The sequence below is a fragment of the Antechinus flavipes genome, chromosome 5 (assembly GCF_016432865.1).
Source record: "Antechinus flavipes isolate AdamAnt ecotype Samford, QLD, Australia chromosome 5, AdamAnt_v2, whole genome shotgun sequence".
Taxonomy (NCBI): domain Eukaryota; kingdom Metazoa; phylum Chordata; class Mammalia; order Dasyuromorphia; family Dasyuridae; genus Antechinus; species Antechinus flavipes.
In genome coordinates, this window is record NC_067402.1 from 229,667,476 (window position 1) to 229,689,910 (window position 22,435).

The following is a 22,435-nucleotide window of genomic DNA, read 5'->3' on the forward strand; positions in this document are numbered from 1 at the left end:
GGTTTTCAGGTCACTCTTTTCTCCCAATTCTCCTCATACTTATCTGATAATTTTCTTAAACTCTTTTGCTAGTTCTTCATCTAGGTCTTTCCCATTAATTGTGGGTTTAAGGTTCTGTCCTAGTCCCTTTTTCTCTTTTTTCCTCTATACTTGGAGATCACTTGAAGATTTCACATAAGCTCTGATAGGTTCAAATATTTTATTTATGAAGAATATTCCAAGATCTTTATATCTAGTGCTTACCTCTCTCCTGAGTTCTAATTCCATATCAACAATTGTCTTTTGGACATCCAAGTAGGAGTCCAATGAGTATCATCAGTGTAAAGTAAACTTTCCAATATATAATTTATTGTCTTTTCTTCTAAACCCTCTACCGCTTCCTAACTTTTATATTATTATCAGTTTCTCCTCTCTACTACCCCTCTACAGGATTCTTATTACCTTTTTGACATGGATTACTATAAGACCTTTCTGGTTGGTCTCCCTGCATTGTTTTTCCCCAATCCAATTTATGGTCCATTTATCTATCAAAGTGATTTTCTTGAATCATAAGTCTGACCATATGACTCCATTTTCACCTCTACTCAATAAAGTCCAATGGTTCCCTATTACCTTCAGAAATATATTTTTATATTTATACTTTACATATCTTATACATAATATATATTTTATATCAAATATAAAATCCCCTACTTGACTTTTAAGGCCCTTAACAACCTCATCCAATCTTCCACCTCAAAGTTTTCACCCAAGTTAATACTGGAATTAGGCCCATGATTACCTAATATACTTTCAGCGTGAGTGAAATAAAGAAAACTAGTCTCCCTAATAAAACAAAAGACAAAAAAAACAGAGATCCTAATTCATATTTTAAATATTTCATCAGAAACAGAGCTTACTTTGATCACACTATCTTTGCAATCCACCACTCTTTCAAATGTTTGACTAAGAATCTCGATATCTTTCTGGAGTTCTTTGGCCTTGACTTCTCTCAGAACGGTTCTCCACTGTGTATTGATTTTATTAAGGTTCAAAGCACTGTTTCGTTCCTCCTTAGCCAGCTTGTCCTGTGAAGAGGAAACAAATATTGAACATTCAATGTAGGAATGTCACAGGCAGAGAACTACAAAACAAAATAAGCTTATATCTACTTGCTATGGGTTCAGGAGTTCTTGTTCATCACTGAAATACTTTTATGGGATGGGACTTGCCTGGTAATAGTAAACCAGAGAACACAGGTGAAACCTGAAGCTTAAACTACCTGTGGCATTTGAGCAAGATATTTCAGTTCTTTAAATCTCCCTTTTCTTAATCTAATTGTCAATTGTTAACATTTATTAAGCCTTTACTTGTGTGCTAGGCACCATACTAAGAAGCTGGAGACACAAATATAAAAAAAAAGTCCCTGTCCTCTAGAAATTTATAATCTAGTGAAGGAAAGGCAAAACACAAAAGAAAACTGAAAAGGGGGTGGGGAGTGGAAAAGGACCCTGACAAAGTGGTGAGGTTGAAAATTTAGACAATTCCCAAAGTAGTACAGCCAAGTGAAAAATGAGATTTAACTATAAATTGGATTGATTAGAGAGAAGTCCCAATCAATTTGATTATCAGGCATGAATATCTGTTGGACATCTTTCCATGGAGGGTGTGACCATGTCCAGCGGTGCCTTGTGGAGAGAATACTGGTTGTATCCTAACTGGTTTCCAGTGATTAGGGGTATTTCTAACATGATCTGGTTAGCCTCTTGAGGAAGAAGCACTTTAACCACAGAACTGTCCCTCCCCACCTCTGCTGGCTTATTAAAAGTGAAAGGTCAAAGGGGCAGCTAGGTGGTACAGTGGATAGAGCATTCGCCCTGAAGTCAGGAGGACCTGAGTTCAGATCTGACATCTTAACACTTAACACTTCCTAGCTGTGTGACCCTGAGCAAGTCACTTAACCCCAATTGCCTCAGCGGGGGGGGGGGGGGGGAAGTGAAAGGTCAGATCTACTAATCTTTTTTGTATCTCTTTATCCACAGTTCTAATCCACTCAACAAGAGAGAAGTGTTTCTGACTCAACAAGAGAGAAGTATTTCTAACTGAAATAGTTATAGATGGGACAGTGATAAAATTATGGCAGAAGTACATGGCAAAAACAGACCTGTACTACCCAAAAGCAGAGTTCATAGAAAATGTTCCTGAACCTTAATATTCCGAGTAGAAAAAAAAAAAAAGATTTCAAAGTAAGAGAGGGAAGCAGGGAGGAAGGAAGGAAGAAAACAAAAATTTATTAAGTGCCCACTATGTGTCAGGTACTGTGCTAAGTATTTCACAAATATTTCATTTGGATCACTGCAACTTATCACTAGGTGTCCAAGTGGGATTTGTGAATGCAGGACTGGTTCAATATCAGGAAAACTATCAGCATAATTGACCCTATTAATAACAAAATTAACAGAAATCATATGATTATCTCCATAGATGCAAAAAAAGCATTTGACAAAATACAAAATCCATTTCTCAATAACACTAGGGAACATAAGAATAAATGGAGTACTCCTTAAAATGATAAATAGAATCTCTCTAAAACCATCAGTGAGCATGACATGTAATGGGGATGAACTAGAAGCATTCTCAGTAAGATCTGGGGTGAAACAAGGTTGGCCATTACCACCACTATATTCAACATTGTACTAGAAATGTTAGCTTTAGTATTAAAAAAAAAAAAAAGAAAAAGAAATTGAAGGAATTGGAGTAGATAATGAAGAAATAAAATTATCATTTTTTGCATATATGCATATATGATGGTATAATTAGAGAATCCTACAGAATTAACTTAAAAATTACTAGAAACAATTAACAACTTTAGCAAAGTTGTAGGATATAAAATAAACCCACATAAATCATTGACATTTCTATATATTATCAACAAAGCCCAGCAACAAGGGATAGGAGGAGAAATTCCATTTAAAATAACTCTTGGCAATATAAACTATTGTCTTTGGAGAATACCTCCCAAGACAAAGCCAAGTACTATATGAACATAATCACAAAACATTTTTCACACAAATAGATCTAAACAATTAGAAGAATATGAAATTGCTCATGGGTAGGATGAACTAATATAATACAAATGATAATTCCACCTAAGTTAATCTACCTATTTGGTGCCCTACCAATCAAAGTACCAAAAAATTATAGAGTTAGAAAAAATAACAAAAATTCAACTGGAAGAATTAATGTCAAGATTATCAAGGAAATTGATGAAAAAAAATGCAAAGGAAAGTAACATAGCCATATCAGACTTAAAACTATATCATATTATAAATGATCACCAAAACTATTTGGTACTGGCTAAGAAATATAGTAATGGATCAGTGTTCAGGTTAGATCAATGGATCAGGTTAGGTTCTTTAAGACACAATAGTCAATGACTATAATAATATAGTGTTTGATAAACCCAAATTCCCTAATTTCTGGGATATTTGGTTTGATAAAATAAAATCAAATTTGATTTTATTTGATAAAAATTTCTGGGAAAATTGGAAAATAGTATGGCAGAAACCAGGCACTGACTGAAATCTAATAACTTAAATCAAAATAGGATCAAAATGAGTTCAGAATTTAGATATAAAAGATGATAATATGAGAAAATTAGTAGAGCAAGGGATAGTCTACCTGTCAGATCTGTGGGGAAGAGAGGAATTTGTGGCTAAAAAACAACTAAAGAATATTATGAAATGCAAAATGGATAATTTTGATTACATTAAATTTAAAAAGGTTTTGTACAAATAAAGCCAATGAAGCCAAGATTATTAGGAAAGCAGAAAGCTGGGGAAAATTTTTTTACAGCCTTTGTTTCTGACAAAATCCTCATTTCTAAGATATCTAGAGAATGGACTCAAATTTATAAAAGTATGAGTCATTTCTTAATTGATAAATAGTCAAAGAATATGAACAATTTTAAATGAAGAAATTAAAGTCATGTCTAGTCATATTAAAAAAGGCTCTAAATCACTATTGATTAAAGAAATGCACATTAAGACAATTCTGAGGTACCACCCCATCCTTTTAGATAGAATGCTATCCAGATTCTTTGTTTATTGGTGGTCCTTAAGTAGTCGAGTTATTTTTAAATAGTCTCTTCTGGATCTATTTCCCAGGTTAGCTGTTTTTCCAATGAGGTATTTTATATTTTCTTCCATTTTTTCATTCTTTTTTGTTTGTTTGACTTATTCTTGATATCTCATAATCATTAGTCATTAGCTTCCACTTGCTTGGTCCTAGTTTTTAATGTATGATTTTCTTCTGTTAGCTTTTATATTTCTTTTTCCATTTGACTAATTTTATTTTTCAAGGTGGTGTTTTCTTTAGTGTAATTTTTTTTGCATGTGACAAATTGTGGTTTTTAAGGAGTCGAGTTATTCAATGAATCTTTTTTGCATTTGGCCAATTGCATTTTTTAAGGAATTGTTTTCTTCAACTTTTGTTCTCATTTTTCCAAGCTTTTGACTATCTCCTACATACCTCTCTTTCCCAATTTTTCTTATATCTCTCTCATTTGCCTTATAAATCCTTTATGAGCACTTCCAAGAAACCTCTTTGAGCTTGAGACCAATTTATATCACCCTTTGAGATTTCCCATGTGGGTATTTTGTCCTCTTTTGAATTGGTGTTTTGGTCTTTCCTGTCACTATAGTAACTTTCTAAGATTAAAGTTCTTTTCTGTTTCTTGCTTGTTTTCTTTTCTTTTTTTTTCCTATTTTGTGACTTTTAAGGTCAAGCTCTGCTCCTGAGATTCGGGGGGTGCTATCCCAAGCTTCTGGCACAGCTCTGAGTCTTGGCTTTGAAATCAGGCCATCATGTGTTTGATGTCTTGCTCACAGCCCAGAATAGTCCTACTTGCTTTACCTTGCGTTGAGATTGGAAACTGCCTCACTGGTCTGCTGTGCTACTGAGCCAAGAGTGAGGATAACAGTTGCTTCTCTGATGTGATTTAAGACCCTCTCACTGACTTTCTTGGATACTGTTTGAACTAAGCTGAACATCCCTTTCACCCCAGTGAGAATGATCTTTCTTGATGTCCTTCCAATTTATCTTGAGATGAAGAGTGGTTTCATTCTGTCAGACTGTTCAGAGACTCCAGCAGCTTCCTGGCTTCTCTCTGGCATCTTGGCTGTGCCCCCAGAGCTCCCTTCTTGTTTTTCTCTCAATCTCTCCTATTTGCTTTCTAAGTCTTTTTTAGTTTTTCTATAAATTTTCTCTGGGCAAGAAATAGAAGCAGCTTTTTTTTTTTTTTTAACTTCAACATTCTCCTCTGAAGATGAACCTGGGTTCTTAAGTTTCTATGATTGGGTTCTTCTTTGACAATTCATACAGAGTTAGCACTTCAAATTGTGAGGTAGGGGTATAGTGCTTTTAGCTTTGACTTCAGCTCTCCCCTCTGACCTGGAATCTTAAACTAAAAGCTCCATTGCCGGCAGAGTTCCTGCCCCACTGCTTTTGCCCTCACTGAGTATGCTGATTCCTCAGGGCTCCATCTCAGCCACACAGCTGGGCTTGATTAGGAAATCAGCAAAGGTTCCCTCTTTCTTCTGGAATTTAAATCCCCATTTTGCCAGACTCAGATCCCCAATCCCTACACTTTCTGGAAGGTGAAAGTTTCTGTGATTGGGGCTAAAGTTCCAGCCAAACCCAGACAGCCTAGGGTCCCCAGTTGCTGTTTCTTCAAGGATAGCCTGGAGGTGTTTGCATCTCACAAAGGTTAATCCCAGGGCTGGGGTCTTTCCTTAGGTCTTTTTAGGTGTTTTGCCCCAAGTCTTCTTTGTGTTTCACCAGTCTATGTTCACTTTAAGGCACAAATGTGTTCTGTTTATGGGGGAAATCTGAAGAACTTAAAATTTACTGCTATCTTCCCTGAATCCTCCTTCTGGTCCAGCCATTCCATAGAGCAATTTGGAACTATGTCCAAAGGGCTATCAAACTGTATATATTCTTTAATCCAGCAGTTTCACTACTGAGTCTGTATCCCAAAGAGATAATAAAAAAGAGAAAAAGACCCACATGTGCAAAAGTGTTTTATAGCAGCCTTTTTTGTTGTGGCAAAGAGCTGAAAATTAAGTGGATGCCCATCAGTTGGGGAATGACTGAATAAATTATGGTAAATGATGGTAATGGAATATTTTTGTTCTATAAGAAATGATGAGCAGGCTGATTTCAGAAAGGTCTGGAAAGACTTATATAAGCTGATGTTGAGTGAAGTGAGCAAAACCAGGAAAACATTGTACACAGATTATGTGATGATCAACTGTGATGGACTTGGCTCTTCTCAATAATGCAGTTATTCAAGGCAATTCCAATAGACTTGGGATGGGAAATATCTTTCACATTCAGAGAGAAAACTATGGAGACTGAATGAAATGTGAAATATGAAAGCAAAGTATTTTCACTTTTTTTCTTTCTCATGTTTTTTTTTTCCTCTTTTAGTGTGATTTTTCTTGCACAACATTGCAAATATAGAAATACTTAAAAGAATTGCACATATTTAACAAGAGTAGCTTGCTTGCTGTCTTGGGGTTGGGGGAGGTAAGGGAGAGTGAGAAAAATGTAAAACACAAAGTTTTACAAAAATGAATGATGAAAACTATCTTTACATGTATTTGGAATAATAAAATATGATTGGAGAAAATTAAACATCTCATTTGATTAGAGGAGAGTTCATGAACAATTCTTAATCCTAACTTCTAGTGAAGACAGGACATTTTGCCATTCCTGATATTATACAGTGAATTATTTGAGCAGTGTAGGTCCAAAAGAAAAGGTATTGCTCATTCAACATCCACAAAGTGATTTTGCTTTTCAGGGGTATCCAAGCCCTCACTACAAATCTTTGAGGGACTAGTCAGGATTGTGTGGGAATGTGTGGAATAGAGAGAGATAAGGTGAAGAATTTACAGGAATATGAATTCTTTTTCTGTATTTTATTTTCATTATTTCTGTGTTTCCCCTATGACCTGTATAATATGTGCAGGCCCATATTTACTTGAGCCTTGGCCAGCTATAAATTAGCTGGGCCACTATCTGCTTGATTAAGCCTAAAGACCTGATTTTCTGTTTCCTAGAAATCGGGAGATTTCAGAGAAACAGAAACCTTCCATTCCAATCTCTCCAAATAGCAACAATCAATTAGATAAGTCCTCCTCCCCTCCTCAATGTTCTCTTACTTGTGATGTAATCTCTTGTATAAAAGCTATGTATCTTTACTACTTCTTTAGCCCTCTTACCATGAGCTTTCTCTTTCTTATCTCGTGATGGGATGACTCATCCTCTGGAGGTTTTCAATAAACAACTTTTCTGCTTTTTTTTACTGAATGATCTCTGAATAGTTATTTTGGGTAAGGGTCTTCTACATCCCTCACAGGAATATTATAATTATGATAATTATGAGTTACTCCCAAGAGGAACTACTTGGATATGTTTTTTATTCATGAGTTACTGGAATTCTTTGCATCTTCATGTTTTTGTGAGGTGAAATAAAAATTGCTTCATACTGACAATCCATGTAGTTGAGAGCTTGGAGCTAGGGACCCGTTACTCACATAGGTGGAAATCTAAATGTGTATGTTTGGAGATTTTCTGGGAGTAAGCTTTGGGTGAGAGCAAGGTGCCAAAAGATATGATGATTTTTTAGGGTTGCCCTTCTTGTGCCCTGGGGTTGGAGGCTGGGGATAGCTAGGTCATGAGTTACATATGAAATAAAGATGTTGAACTATATGATCTCCATATATCTCCAGCTTTCTTTAGAGATTTGATGCCCTCTGTTTTTGGAGAAGCAAGGAGTTAGAATGGTGTGGTTAAGACTAGAAGAATTAAGGGATGATATTGTTAAAGGCAGCTAGATGGTGAAGAGAATAGATCCCTGGGCTTGGAATCAATAAGACTCATCTTCCAGATTTCAAATCCAGCCTCAGGCACTTACTAGCAGTGTAACCCTGGACTAGTCATTTAATACAACTTGCCTTAGTTTTCTCCCCTATAAAATGACCTGGAGAAGAAAATAGAAAACCACTCCAGTGTCTTTGCCAATAAAACTTCAAAAGGGGTGATAAAGAGTCAGACATGGTTGGAAAAGTGATTAAACTGTCCATCTCCACTGAGGGACAATTTAGATTCCTCAGCTTTTTATGAAGTGAACTTCTGGGACTTCCAGCAACACAGACTCCTCATTTGGTAGGGGGGTTGGGATATGCATTAACAAATTGTAAGTTATTCCCATACTTAACCCTCCCTTCTCCCCAGGAGTTAATGTAGCTGTCTTTTCGACATCGCCCTCTAACTGGAGCCACCAAGGACCAGAGGATAAAGTGACCAGCTCAGAGGAAAGCTTGGCTTCTAGTAGTCCAAATTCAGAGCTCTCTCCTTTGTAGTCAAGCCCCTCCCAGCATTAGTACCAATTACACACAATGACTCAGCTACAGCGATGGGCAGCCGCGCTCCCGGGACGGGCCAGGGTCGTAACCGCTAGCAGGAAGACCCTCTTACCTTTAAGAACTGATTCAAGAGCCTCTCCTTCTTCCTGAGCTGCTCCTCCTCTGCCAATAACTTATGCTGAAGCATCAGCAACTTCTCCTCTTCGGTTTTAGGCCCCTTTCTGCCCCTTCTCGGCATGGCTGCTCTTGTGACCGCGTCAGCTGCCCGAGAGAACTAGAAATGAGGTGCAACGGGAGACACTCCAAATAGGAGTAGCTAGAATTCCAGCATGGGGTGGGGGACGGGGGCAGAGAAAGCTGATCTGGAGTTTGGCGAAGATCCTGGCCACCCCAAACCCACAGAGACTAAGATTCTAGGTAGCGTCTCCGTCTCCTAGCAACGGTTAGGCTCGCACACTTGGCGGCTTCAAGATCCATGGATCGGGAGAGAATTGGCCTTTCTAGAGAGGGAGAGGATACATTCCAGTCTCTCACTATCTGCCTCTCCTCTCCTCTCTACCCTTTCTTTTCAAATATTTTCCTTCAGATCCCCATTCTCCTAGCGGAATCCTTTCCCTTCCCACTCTCTCTGATCCCTTTTCCCCTCCCACAGAGCCCGGTTCCCAGGTAGACTGCAATCTAGCATTTAGAATACCGAGTGGTTGGAATGCAGATTGCCAGAAAGAGAGTAAGACCTCAAATGGAATGCTATTGTTTACTTTCAATCTATGAACTGCATGGACAGCTCCCTGGTAAAGGAAGAGTTTAGCAATGCTACTTAACCAGCATTTATAAAGCTCTTACTTCTGTGTCTGACATGCTATTAAACAGTGAGTATACAAAGACATTCCTATCCTCGTAGGACTTATATTTTATTGAGAGGACACAGCTTCTGTCCGAATAAGCCTGCATGTGTCAACTATTACAAGAAGCTCTTTCGAAAACGATATAGTGTTCTTATATCTTTAAAAACCAAATGGAATGTTGTGAGAAAAGCAATTTGGAGCGTTAAGTGTCTGAGGCCATTTGACAAAATCTTGTTATGAGAAGCTTCTCCTTATAAGCTTAGGGAAAGGAAGGTTTATTTATTTATTAAAAAAAAAAAAAACTGACCCAAACTCTCTTATTTTACAAATGAGGAACCTGAGGCAGTTAAATAAATATTAATTCTGTCACTCCAGAGTCTTGCAGTTAGTATCTCCGCTGAGTTCTGAACTTGAGTCTTCCTGACTCTAAGTCTAGAGCTGAAGCTGGAGAAGTACAAAATACACACACTATCTAGGGACAATTTCCTTACCTGTTATGTTATGAAGAAAAATTATAAAGGGAATTCTGTGAAAATTGTGAGAAATTGGAAGACACAATATATTCTGGAAAGATTGTTTCTTATAAAGTCTGAAGACAGGCTCATTCTTATGACCACAATATTACAAACATTTATTATTTATTTCACTTGTTAATTAATTATATTCAACAATTTTAATATGTATATACAAATATTAAGGGATTTTAATATGTAAAAAATAAAAATAATTACTACTGGGAAAGGAGGTTTTCCAGTGTACTTAATAAAAAATATTTAATGAACTGAGGTATGGAATCAAATTAATTAGTGAAGAGGTTGAAATATTAATTAAAAAGAAAATATCTATACATACCTTTGGATTTCTGTAATCTTGATTAAAGGTTAAATTATAATTAAATTAATAAGATTAAACATAAGAACAAGTTAAGTATCAGTCCCTAAGGAGGGACCTACAAAAGTTGTCCTCTAACCCTGGTAGGTGTCATAATATCTTGTTATTTAAGAATTTTTGGGGTGGGAGGGCTTTGGCAACTATGGTGATCAAAAAAGCCTTGATGAAGAAGGTACTTAAGCAAAATTTTAAAGGAAATAAAGGATACTGAGGGCCAAAGAGGAGGAAGGAATAGATTCTAGACATGGAGTTAAATCAATGTGAAGGTATGCTCAGGAGATGGAATATTATCTGTGAGATATAAGAGGACTAATTTGGATTATAGAGTGAAAGAAGGGAAATTATAAGAAAGTTTGTCGGGATCAAATTGAGAAGGGTTTTAAAAATTAAAGTTATTTATATTTGATCCTAGAGGCAATAGGGAAACGCTAAAGTTTTTAAGAAAAGGAGTCACATGATTAGACCTATATTTTAGAGAAAATCACTTTGGCAGCTATGTGTAGAGTATATTAAAGGGGGAAAAACTTGTGACAGGGAGACCGATAAGAACGCTATATTGCAATTCTCGAAAAGACATGCGATGGAAGTAAGGAAGAATGTGGAGTCAGATTAGCCCCAAGGTTGCAAACTTGAGTGACTAGAAAGATTTGAGATGAATAATTAGTTTACATTTAGACATTTGAGTTTCAACTACCTATAGAATATCCAGTTTAAAGTATCCTCTCTGTTTGAAATACTTGGTTGGATGTATGGGACTGCTTGCCATCTGGGGGAGGGGATGGAGGGAGAAAGGGGAAAAGTCTGAACAGAAGTGAGTGCAAGGGATAAAGTTGTAAAAAAATTACCCAGGCCTGGGTTCTGTCAATAAAAAGTTATAATTATTAAAAAATAAATTAAAAATAAATAAATAAATAAAAAGAAATACTTGGTTGGATCTTAAAAGAGACTAGGGCTGAAAATATACACATACAAACATAAACAGTCAATTCCTATTTTTTTCATAGATTCAATATTTGCAAATTCTCCTACTTGCTAACATTTATTTTTAACCCCTAAGTTGATGCTTCTGGTGCTTTTTCAGTAACTTGCTGACATGTTCAGAGAACCAAAAGAATTGATTGTTGGACAGGGACAATCTGGCCTAAAGCCAAAAAGGTGATGCTCTACTTTTTTTTTTTTTTTTTTTTCCTGAGGCAACTTGCCCAGGGTCACACAGCTAGAAAGTGTTAAGGGTCTGAGGTCAAATTTGAACTCAGGTCCTCCTGACTTCAGGGCTGGTGTTCTAGCCACTGCACCACCTAACTGGCCTGCTATAGAAGGTAAACAAATTAATTTATTAGCAAAGTATGAATTTGCCATTAAACAGGGTCTCAGTTTCTTCAGTTAAGATCCTGAATGGGGGTTGACATAATTTTTATAGAGAAAAGGAGGAACATCCAAAAACAGGAAGTAACATATAACTGAGGAAGACAGTATAATTGATTACAAAATTGGAAGTATCACAGGCGTGGATTGGCTGAAACTCAAAAATACAGTGCTAGCAACAACCTCTACTTCCATCCCGTTGCCAGCAAATTCTGACTGATTTAGTCCACCTTCAAGAATGACTAATGGTGTATAGATAATAAATTTTCTCTAATTATATGAGGATAGCTAATAGTACAACAGTATGGAGATAACAGGTTTCTTTTAATTAAAGTGACATAAGAAAACTGAACTTTTAAACTTAACTCAGAGAGGGAGATTAAACTTCTAAACCTATGAACTTTTGAATTTAAAGACAAAGCAGTTATACAAAATGATAGAGAAATATTGAATGAAAGCAACCAAACAATATCAATAGAATCAATTTATTTTTTTCAATTTTTCAATTCCATTGCAATTCCAAAGAACTCATGGTGAAAAAAATGATATCCACCTCCACATAAGGAATTGATGTACTCAGATAGATTTTTCTTTCTTCCTTTTTTTGGGGGAAGAACATGACTAATGGGAAAATATGTTTTGCAACATGACTAATGTGGAAATATATTTTACATGATATCAGGTTTAAAATGGATATTATAAATCTCTTCTTGGTGAATAGGGGAATGGTGGGAAAAAAAGAATTTGGAATTGAAAAAATAAAATTGAATTTAAAAAAAGAATGATGCTGCTATTGTCAGTAATAATAGTAATTGATTTTATATAGCTTTTATAAATATTTATCAGTTTATAAATATCATCTAATGTTATATTCAAAATAACCCTGAGACTTAGGTACAATTATTATTACCATGTATTTAGTTGATTGAAGGTATTCAAAACCAGATAAGCCAAGCTATTTTAAAACTTATTTAGCCTGTTCTAAATAGAAGGATGGACAAATATGAAAAAAACCCATTAAAGACTTAATCAATTCTTCATCCATGCACCTGTTACAATTAAATAAATCATACAGATAAATGATTATTTAGCAAGCAGTTAAGAAACAAACTAGGTTCAGGGGTCTTGGTAGCTACAAACTGGAGGAGCAATGAAAAACAATTTGGAACTATGCTCAAAAAGTTATCAAACTGTGCATACCCTTTGATCCAGCAGTGTTACTATGGGGCTTATATCCCAAAGAGATTTTTAAGAAGGGAAAGGGACCTGCATGTGCAAGAATGTTTGTGGCAGCCCTCTTTGTAGTGGCCAGAAACTGGAAACTGAGTGGATGCCCTTCGATTGGAGAATGGCTGAAAATAAATTGTGGTATATGAATATTATGGAATATTATTGTTCAGTAAGAAATGATCAGCAGGATGATTTCAGAAAGCCCTGGAGAGACTTATATGAACTGATTCTCAGTTCCAATAGAGCAGTAATGAACTGAACCAGCTACACCCAATGAAAGAACTCTGGGAGATGACTATGAATCATTACATAGAATTTCTAATCCCTCTATTTTTGTCCACCTGCATTTTTGATTTCCTTCACAGGATAATTGTACACTATTTCAAAGTCCGATTCTTTTTGTATAGCAAAATAACTGTTTGGACATGTGTATACATATATTGTATTTAACTTATACTTTAACATATTTAATATGTATTAGTCAACCTGCCATCGGGGGGAAGAGGTGGGGAGGAGGGGAAAAGTTGGAACAAAAGGTTTGGCAATTGTCAATGCTGAAAAATTACTCATTTTTATTTACATCTTGAAGCTCCTCAGTTAATCAGAAAACTCTTTGTTATCATAAGGCTAGATTTTTAGTCACTCATCAGCAGAAGTGGGCTCATCAGGTGTCCACATATTGCATTGGAACTAAGAAGGGAATATTGAGCATGTGCATAACATAGCAGGAAGGGCAAATCTGTGTACTCAAAGAAGTAGACCCTCATTGGCCAGTCTCCCCATTACAGCATTTAGACCATAATACCATAGATGAAATAACTAGTCTGTTAACTTAACTCATAGCAAAAGAATCAAGATTGCCTATGTGTCAATTTAATAGACTACATTAGAATATTATAGTGATATTACAGATACAAAGTCCTTTAATTCAAATAATTTTTCCATTGTTTGTATTCCTGTGATTTACAAAACCATTATCTCATCCTGGAGACCTTGAGGCTGTTATGTTACTAATCTGTCATAATTTAATATCATAAATATATCTTTAACTTGCTTTCCTTTTCTGTTAGATAAAATTACTTCAAGATGTAAATAAAAAGCATTTATAATTAAAAAAACAGGATGAAAGGACTAAGACACATAGTTTAGTGTTGGAGAAAGAGATCTTATTGAAGAAAGAGACACTGAAATGAGGGTGAGGATTGACTGGAAAGGATTAGAAGAATATCAGAAAATGCTGAGGAGAGAAGGAAAGGGGTAGTTGTGTGACATTCTTTTTCAGGTCACTCTTGGAGAGAGGGAGCAATCTTTGGCCTTCTTCAAACTAAGGTGACTTTGAGATTTAATTTCACAAAGTGGTTTTTATTGTTCAATAATTTCAGTTATTTCTGTCTCTTTGTGATTCTGTTTGGGATTTTCTTGACATTTCCTTTCCAGCTCATTTAATTGTTGCGAAAACTGAGGCAAATAGAGTCACACAAGCTAGTAAGTGTCTAAGACCAGATTTTAACTCAGGTGAATTTTCCTGACTTCAGGCCCAGAACTCCATCTATTGCACAATCTAGCAGTCCACAAAATGGTGGGGAAAGGCAAAATGGAGTCACTAATGCTATTTCAATATTATACAGCTGTATTGATTTAGAAAGACTCAAGGAAATCTTTTGTTATCCATGCAGGTGTCAACCTGAAAGATTTGGAAGCTGTCCTATATCAAGAAAGTTATGATACAAACCGTATTAATCAGCAAAGTCTGATTAATAGTGAGACTCATTGTCCTGTCTATAAACTTGAAATCTTAGCTTTGAAATAGGCTTTCACTGAGAAGTTCAAAGACTATGTTTATGGTACAAAACTCCATGTATGTACTGACGATTCACTGATGTATTTTAGATGCTACTTGTTAAGAGAAGTATAGTAGCACTAGCCAATTAAGACTTCAGCTTACCCTATGGGCTTTGAATGTAGATAGATTGACCAGAATGCCACATGATCCTGGAATTATAGTGTTATCAGAAGAAGGTGTAAGAACTATCTGTGATTGCAAGAAGCTACAACCAGTTAAAAGAAATTTTGGACAGAATTGTCAAATATCTTGCTCCATTGTACCAGTCTTCCTTGCCTTCGTTATGTATAAATGATTGGCAGTGAAAAAAGAAGGTTGCTGAAAGACCAAGTAAGACAAGCTGAAAAAGAAGGAGATGATCCTAAAAACTTCATGTTTCAATCAGGAGAAAGCATTTACTTTTTGAGGCAATGGCAGAAGATATATGGTGGAAAGTAGAATTAAACTATGGCTGATCCCATTCATGGAACTAGGAAGCAGATTTTGCTACCCAGTGCACACTGACCTATAGCCATGAATACCTTATGCAGTAACTTTGGACACAGATATCAAGAAAAAACACTATATTTGGTAAGAAAAATATTTTATTTTACTGGCTCCTAATGGCTGCAAATGTCATCAAGTAGTGTGAAACTTGTGCCAGATGCATACAAAAAAAACCACACACACACACACAAAAAAAAACCCAATACCAACTCCTGTTGCATATTTGGAAAATATAGATACTAGCAAGCCTCTAAGCTCTGTCTGTGCTGACTTTCTATCTTATGAAGAAGTCATAGTTGTGACCATTTCACCAGTATGCATATACATACCTAGCTAGAAACCAGAAAACATTCACTGTTGTCAAAGTGTTGCAGGAAAAGTATTTTTCAATACACAGATTCCTCACAAAACCCATTTTAACCAAGGTAGATACTTAGCAAGCTGTTAAAGGAAATGTTAGCTCCAAGAGGTATCAAAAAAAGTATTCTTTGCCATCCACAAGGGATCCCACAACCTGAAACACTACTTACATATGTTGAGAATTCTGAGACCAGAACAAAAAACATTCAGTAGAGTCAACATGTGCTACTTTCTCTGTCTGTGACAACACAGCAGATGGAGGCAGAATTGAGAGTCGCTCTGCATCCCTGAGTGAGTGCAGACATATGATCATTACCAGAGATCTGTTCCATTGCATGTTCTCCACTGTAGACATCACTTTTAACCCATTTAACCAACTGTGGCCAGGAGCAAAGAGTAAACCCCCGAATGTCTTCCTTCCCTAGCTTGCACTTTGGGGATTTTCCCATAGAAGTGATATAAATGATACAGATTTTTATCATCTGATGATTCTAAGGATCTGGAGTTTCTAAACTATTACACATGAGTCCCCTCCAGTATGTTCCCTCTAAATTTGGTCAACCACGCTTTTGGGTCGACTAAGTGGCACAGTGTATAGAGCAACAGGCCTGGAGGCAAAATGATCAGAGTTCAAGTCTGCTCTCAGATACTTACTAGCAGTGTGACCCTGAACAAATCACTGAGCCCCTATTTGCCTCAGGTCCCTAATTTGCAAAATGGGGATAACAATAGCACCTACTACTGGAGTTGTTAAGAGGATCAAATGAATAATAATTATAAAACACTCAGATTGCCCGGCAAATAGTAAATACCATATAAATGTTAGTTGATGCACTCAGCTGGTATGGCTTCTTCCAGGATGCAAGTCTCTGTTGCTACACTGGCCCTTCAATGGATTTGGCTATTGCTATTAATAAATTCCAGACTTTGATTGCTGGTGGGACTACAAATAGTTTTGGTGAATCTCCCAGGGTTAATTGTTACCTGAATATTCCCATCTCAAATATTCATTCACCAGAGACCAAGGGAAAAAACCAAAATACCACGTTCTTAGGGACATATGGTACCTAGGTAGGAAATACAGTAAAACACTCCCTTCTCCCTTCTAGTGACTCACAGCAATATTCTTCACTTAAAAACCACAAGGAAGAAAGAAAGTATTCATCCCATCTTGAAGCTCCTCAGTTAATCAGAAAACTCTTTGTTATCATAAGGCTAGATTTTTAGTCACTCATCAGCAGAAGTGGGCTCATCAGGTGTCCACATATTGCATTGGAACTAAGAAGGGAATATTGAGCCTGTGCATAACATAGCAGGAAGGGCAAATCTGTGTACTCAAAGAAGTAGACCCTCATTGGCCAGTCTCCCCATTACAGCATTTAGACCATAATACCATAGATGAAATAATTAGTCTGTTAACTCATAGCAAAAGAATCAAGATTGCCTATGTGTCAATTTAACAGACTACATTAGAATATTATAGTGATATTACAGATACAAAGTCCTTTAATTCAAATAATTTTTCCATTGTTTGTATTCCTGTGATTTACAAAACCATTATCTCATCCTGGAGACCTTGAGGCTGTTATGTTACTAATCTGTCATAATTTAATATCATAAATATATCTTTAACTTGCTTTCCTTTTCCGTTAGATAATCACTGTTCTTGAGTTGTAACTTTAATACAAAACATATTGTTTTACATAACAGCTTAAATTCTCTAGAAATCACATAGAAAGGTTATATAAGCCTTTAGATTTTCTTTGTTAATTGAGATTCTTGGCAGCTATGGGGAAATTCAAAGCAATCAATGATGCCCCTCATAATTGCTTGAATTATTAATAGATCTATATTTCCAATAGACATTGACCCCATAATGCGAAATGAGACAATTCAGTTTATTTACTTTGACAAATTCACCATAATATTGTAAATAATATTGTAAAAATTAGACACAAAAGTACTGAGTATGTGGGAGTTTCAAAATCCAGTGGTTAAGCCAAGCTACTGTGGCTTATTCAAGATGTGGTAAAATTTAATAGCATCGTTTTAATTTCAATTTTGTTTCAGTCAGTGTGTTTTAATCTCCTTGTAAATGGGTAGCCCTTTTGGGGTGGGGGAATCACATTTCATTTGAAAATCACATTAAGATTCTGTGAAATAGAGTAAATACCAGCCAAGTTCATTATAAATTATGATTGGATTAATTATAAACCTAGCTAAAAAAAATAGGGAAGAGCCCTAAAAAGGAAAAACTAGAAACATAGAGATACCAATCAAGTTTTATTTATGTGGACTATTATGGTGTTCTCTTCTTTTATATAATATAATGGTTCTCTCTGGGAGCAGGTTTCTTGGGGAGATTTTCTGGAGGCAGCCTTAGTTTCAGTTTCAAGTAATAATCACTCCAAATGCAGCCAGCTGATAAAATGCAAACGTTTATTTTCTCCTTCCAAAATAGCCCGATTAGTTTTTCTTAGAGGTCTATCTTTCTGATTGGTTCCAAGAGTTCTTGCTGCTAGTCCTTTGCTTCTGCTCCCTTCAGCCTCCAGCTAGCACAAAGGTGGAAGATGGAATGAATCTGTCTTGCCTCAAAGAGATGGCTTCTCTCTGACCTGACTTGACTGGCTCACTGAAGCTCTATTTATGCTCCTTCTCCGAGAGTGGGATTGTGGGATCCGAGAGTGGGATTATGGGTTTCCTCCCAGAATGCTCTCTGGCCCTAAGTGCTTCTTGCTTATATGAGCTCTCTAAAGGTGTGAACACAAGCATTGTTTCTATCAGTTCTATTTAGTACCTTGTTTCAAGTTCTGGCCCATAATATCTCTTCGTAGGATCAGATCAATCATACTGAATCATGCTAAATTAGATAATTATTGTCTATCAACTCTAATGACTTAACACTTTGTAAGGATTCCAACAGACTATGAATCCAAAGGACTTCATCAAAGGAAAGGACCCTGTTGCAGTCACAGAGTACTGAATATAGTCCAGGATATGAGCCTAGTACCAAAGATTTGCCAGGTTTATATTTTTTTAAACCTCCAGGGAAATCTCTAAAACAAAGCTTAAGTGGGATTTGTGTGTACAGTCTCCTCAATATGTGTACCTACTACATTATCTCTTTTTTTCAAAGGTTTTCATAATACAATATGAATATAAGTAAAGAACAGCTGTTTATTTCATCCTTCACAAATACAGCTTTAAGTCACAAAAGACTCATGAGTATGCATTAAAAATATAGAAACATAAAATATCCCCAATGGCCTATTTAAATTCATTTTACTTCCCCTAGGAGATAAAGACAATTTTATGAGACTGTTCACAAACCCTAGATCTCTGACTCACCTTGCATGGCTTTCTTATACTAGAATATGGTACTTTTTAAAGAAACACACATCTATGGATATCTCTCAGTAAGCATATAAAACTCAAGATTAATCAAACTCTCAAACTAGGAACACAAATTTCTCTGTAATATTAGTTATTGACTTCTTTCAGAGAGTAAAACAGAAAATATTTTTACTAGGGATGATTCACCTGAGCAAGTATCTGTCCCCAGAACTTGGGTTTGTGCTATAAGTCACTATTGCTACTTGGAAGGGAAAAAGAAAAGAATTCTTTTTCCTGTACTCCCGAAAAGTCTAAGGGGAGGAAAGTACTATCGTAGATTCCCAAAAGAAAGGTTCCCAAAAGAAAACTCTGAGTTATTTCAATAGATTTCATAGAGCTCTCTGAACTAAGGTTATATCACAAGATTCTGTCCTCTGACACCATTTATCTTCATTTTTGATTCCCACCTCAAACTTGCTCTTTCTGTTAGTTAGTAAATGATTAACAAGCCGCTCACAAGAGCTTTATGTTTACCTGCATGTTAACATTTTCTCTATAACTTTCTTAAGTCTAGATAATCAACAAAATAATAAATCAAGTCTGATGTGTAGCATTTGCTAATTTCCAAGGTATAGATGCTCAAACTGAAAATTTAGCAGTTTAAACTGACTCCAGTACACCCCATTTCCACTCTCAAATCAGAAGTGTGTATGTCTTCCTAGCAAAATAAGTCTCTCAACAATCAGTCAAAGCACCATCGCTTTTTCCACTGTCCTTTAGAGGACAATAGGTCCTTTTCTGACAAAGGTCAATACTCTGTTAAATCAAGTGAAATAGGGAATACTCATTTGTTCAGTTCCTTACTACATTTGCTTTCATCAGAGTAACCATTCTTGTCCAAATTTACAAATACACCCAAGAGCGTAATCCAGAGCTTGGAGCACCATCTGGTGGTTTAACCTAATTATAGCATCTCACCTTCAACTATAAAATAATGTAACCCAGTATGGACTAGCTATGCTTTATAAATATATAAATGAATCCCAGCAATAGCCATGGATATTTTTTAGCACTCAAGAGCCTTCAACTTGTTGCAGAATCTTCTTTCTCTCCTTTCCCTCCCCATTGGTCCCACATTATAATTGAGTTGGTAGTCCACAGAGGAGAAGCAGATGATACAGAGATCACTGGTGGTCTTTTATTTCCTGTTCTATTATTTGCTTTGGGCCTCCCAGCTTCAGCAGCTAAACTTTCAATTTTATTTTGTTTTCAGTTACAAGTTATTTCCCTTCCCCACCTATTAAAAAGGCAAAAAAAAAGACTCATTATAAATTCAAAGTCAAGCAAAACACTTTTCTGTTTTAGTCATGTTCCAGAAAAGAAGAAGAGGAAGAAGAAGAAGGAAGGAGAAGAAGAAGAAGAAAGAAGGAGGAAGAAGAAGAAGAAAGAAGAAGAGGAGGAAAAAGAAGAAGAAGAAGAAGAAGAAGAAGAAGAAGAAGAAGAGAAGAAGAAGAAGAAGAAGAAGAAGAGGAAGAAGAAGAAGGAAGAAGAAGAAGAGGAAGAAGAAGAAGAAGAAGAAGAAGAAGAAGAAGAAGAAGAAGAAGAAGAAGAAGAAGAAGAAGAAGAAGAAGAAGAAGAAGAAGAAGAAGAAGAAGAAGAAAGAAAGAAAGAAAAATGGAGGGATGCTTCAAAGTGTATTCTGAGTCCATTAGTTCTCCATCTGGAAGTGGATAGCATTTTTCATCATGAGTCTTTTGGAACCATGGTGGGTCACTGTGTAGATTAGTTACTTTCTTTTAAAGATGATTATCTTTATAATATTGTTCTTACTGTGTACATTACTCTCCCAGTTCTGCTCATTTCACTTTGTATTAGTTCATACAAACTTTGCCAGGTCTTTCCCATCCCCTTCATCTTTTCATGTCTTTTTAAAAAAAAAATTCAGGGGCAGCTAGGTGGCACAATGGATAGAGCACCAACCCTGAAGTCAGAAGGACTTGAGTTCAAATCTGGTCTCAAACACTTAACAGAACCTATCTGTGTGACTCTGGGCAAGTCACTTAACCCCAATTGCCTCCACAAATAATAATAATAATAATAATTTCCCTTTTATTTGCATTGTCATATTTACTCCCATGCCATAAGCTTTTGTTTCTTTAGTTTCTTTTGGTTTATCTTTTTCTTTTGAGCAATCTCCTTTTTTGATTTAGAAAAATTTGTTTCTTTTCAGTAAACATCATCTCAATATGGTAAGGAAAACTCATGTATAGGTTGACTTGACCATGAGTTCTAGAAGTACACTGTCTCATTTTGGGAGTCTTGCTAATATGTTCAATTAAAGAGAATCCACATCCAAACCTTCAAGTGCATGTTACTCACTGCATTTTTAAGCATTTGCAGTAAGAACTCAGCATTCTTTTTTGAACCATCCAACTCCCATTGCTTAGCCTGGGCACATCTACCAATTCCATTATCATATTGGCAAATGGAAATACATTGTTTCTTCAATGCAACATCTTTCAAATACTTGGTAGCTTTTCGGATGTGCATGCCTTTGATAGCTTGGGTTGGAAATTTACTCTCTTTGACTTGCATAATTTTGTGGGGTTCTTTGGATCAAGAGAACACTGACTATTTAAAATTATTAGCTAGGACAATTCAAAGACCTTTCATCATTTCTTAGCATCTATTTTTTAAAAATAGATACTGGGTTATATATGAAGGAACTGAGTCTTACATGAAAGGTTCAACCAAGGTGGTTCCCTATTTTTAGAGATTAGTGCAAAACCTAATGTCTACCAAAACCAATCCTAAATTCTAGACAGATCTTGAGCCACTATCCTTGGACTGATTGCAGAACTGATTGACAAGAAACTTGGAGAGAGGAGGGAGTAGCTACCCATACTGCAGCACGTCATACTTTTCACATAGGGTCCACTCTCTAGACTGGTTGTCACTGCAGTCTATTCCTAGCAAATCTAGGTTTCCAAAGAAGGACATTACCATATTATTACACTTTAATGTTGGAATCTTTACAAACTGCTAACTCATTAGAGTTGATAGATTATTGATCTGATCTTACAAGATGTTTTGGGCCAGAACCTGAAACAAGGTACTAAATAGAACTAATTGATACAATGCTTGTGTTCACACCTTTACTCATTGGAGTTCACAAAGTTAACTGTATAACTTTGTGAATTCACACCTCCCTTGAAGCTCTTAGGGCCAGAGAGCACTATGGGAGAAAACCCATAACCCCTCTGTCTCGTATCCCACAATTCCTCTCTCTTGTATAAAAGAAACAGACGGAGGCTCTCGGACAGATTTCAGCGGAATTACATGAAGAGTGGAGTTGGATTGGCGGCTGAAGAAAGCAGAGGCAGAAGCAAAGGACAATCTTCAAGGGCTCTTGGATGTCCAACTTTTCCACACTGAAAACATCGACGAATTTCTCTAGAAGTCCCTTGCCAAGAGGGACCCTGTCTTCCCATATTCATCATAGTTTGGGTATAATAAGCATTTGTGCCCACTGTGGCACAGCGCCTTATGATCTCCTCTAAAGGAGCATTTTTGTCTTAGTCCCCATATGATTTTTTTGTAAACTTCATCGGCATTTTCCTTAGCCAAATGTCTGGTCATTATTTCTGTTGCTGCATTATCTCCAATGGTTC

At 36.3% G+C, this 22,435-nt stretch overlaps 1 protein-coding gene and 1 pseudogene across 1 annotated transcript in view; both read right to left on the reverse strand.

Moving 5' to 3' along the window:
* CCDC65 (coiled-coil domain containing 65) overlaps positions 1 to 9,054 on the reverse strand; it is a 30,339-nt gene extending 21,285 nt beyond the window's left edge. Inside the window, exons 1-2 of the mRNA XM_051961991.1 lie at positions 8,524 to 9,054; positions 900 to 1,067 (exon numbers count right to left, since the gene is read on the reverse strand). Coding sequence (XP_051817951.1) covers positions 900 to 1,067; positions 8,524 to 8,649 — 294 coding nt within the window. The 5' untranslated portion in view covers positions 8,650 to 9,054. The remainder of the gene's footprint in view (positions 1 to 899; positions 1,068 to 8,523) is intronic.
* Positions 9,055 to 20,891: 11,837 nt separating this feature from the next.
* Positions 20,892 to 21,382, reverse strand: LOC127538082 (60S ribosomal protein L17-like; annotated as a pseudogene).
* Between the last annotated feature and the right edge of the window lie 1,053 nt (positions 21,383 to 22,435).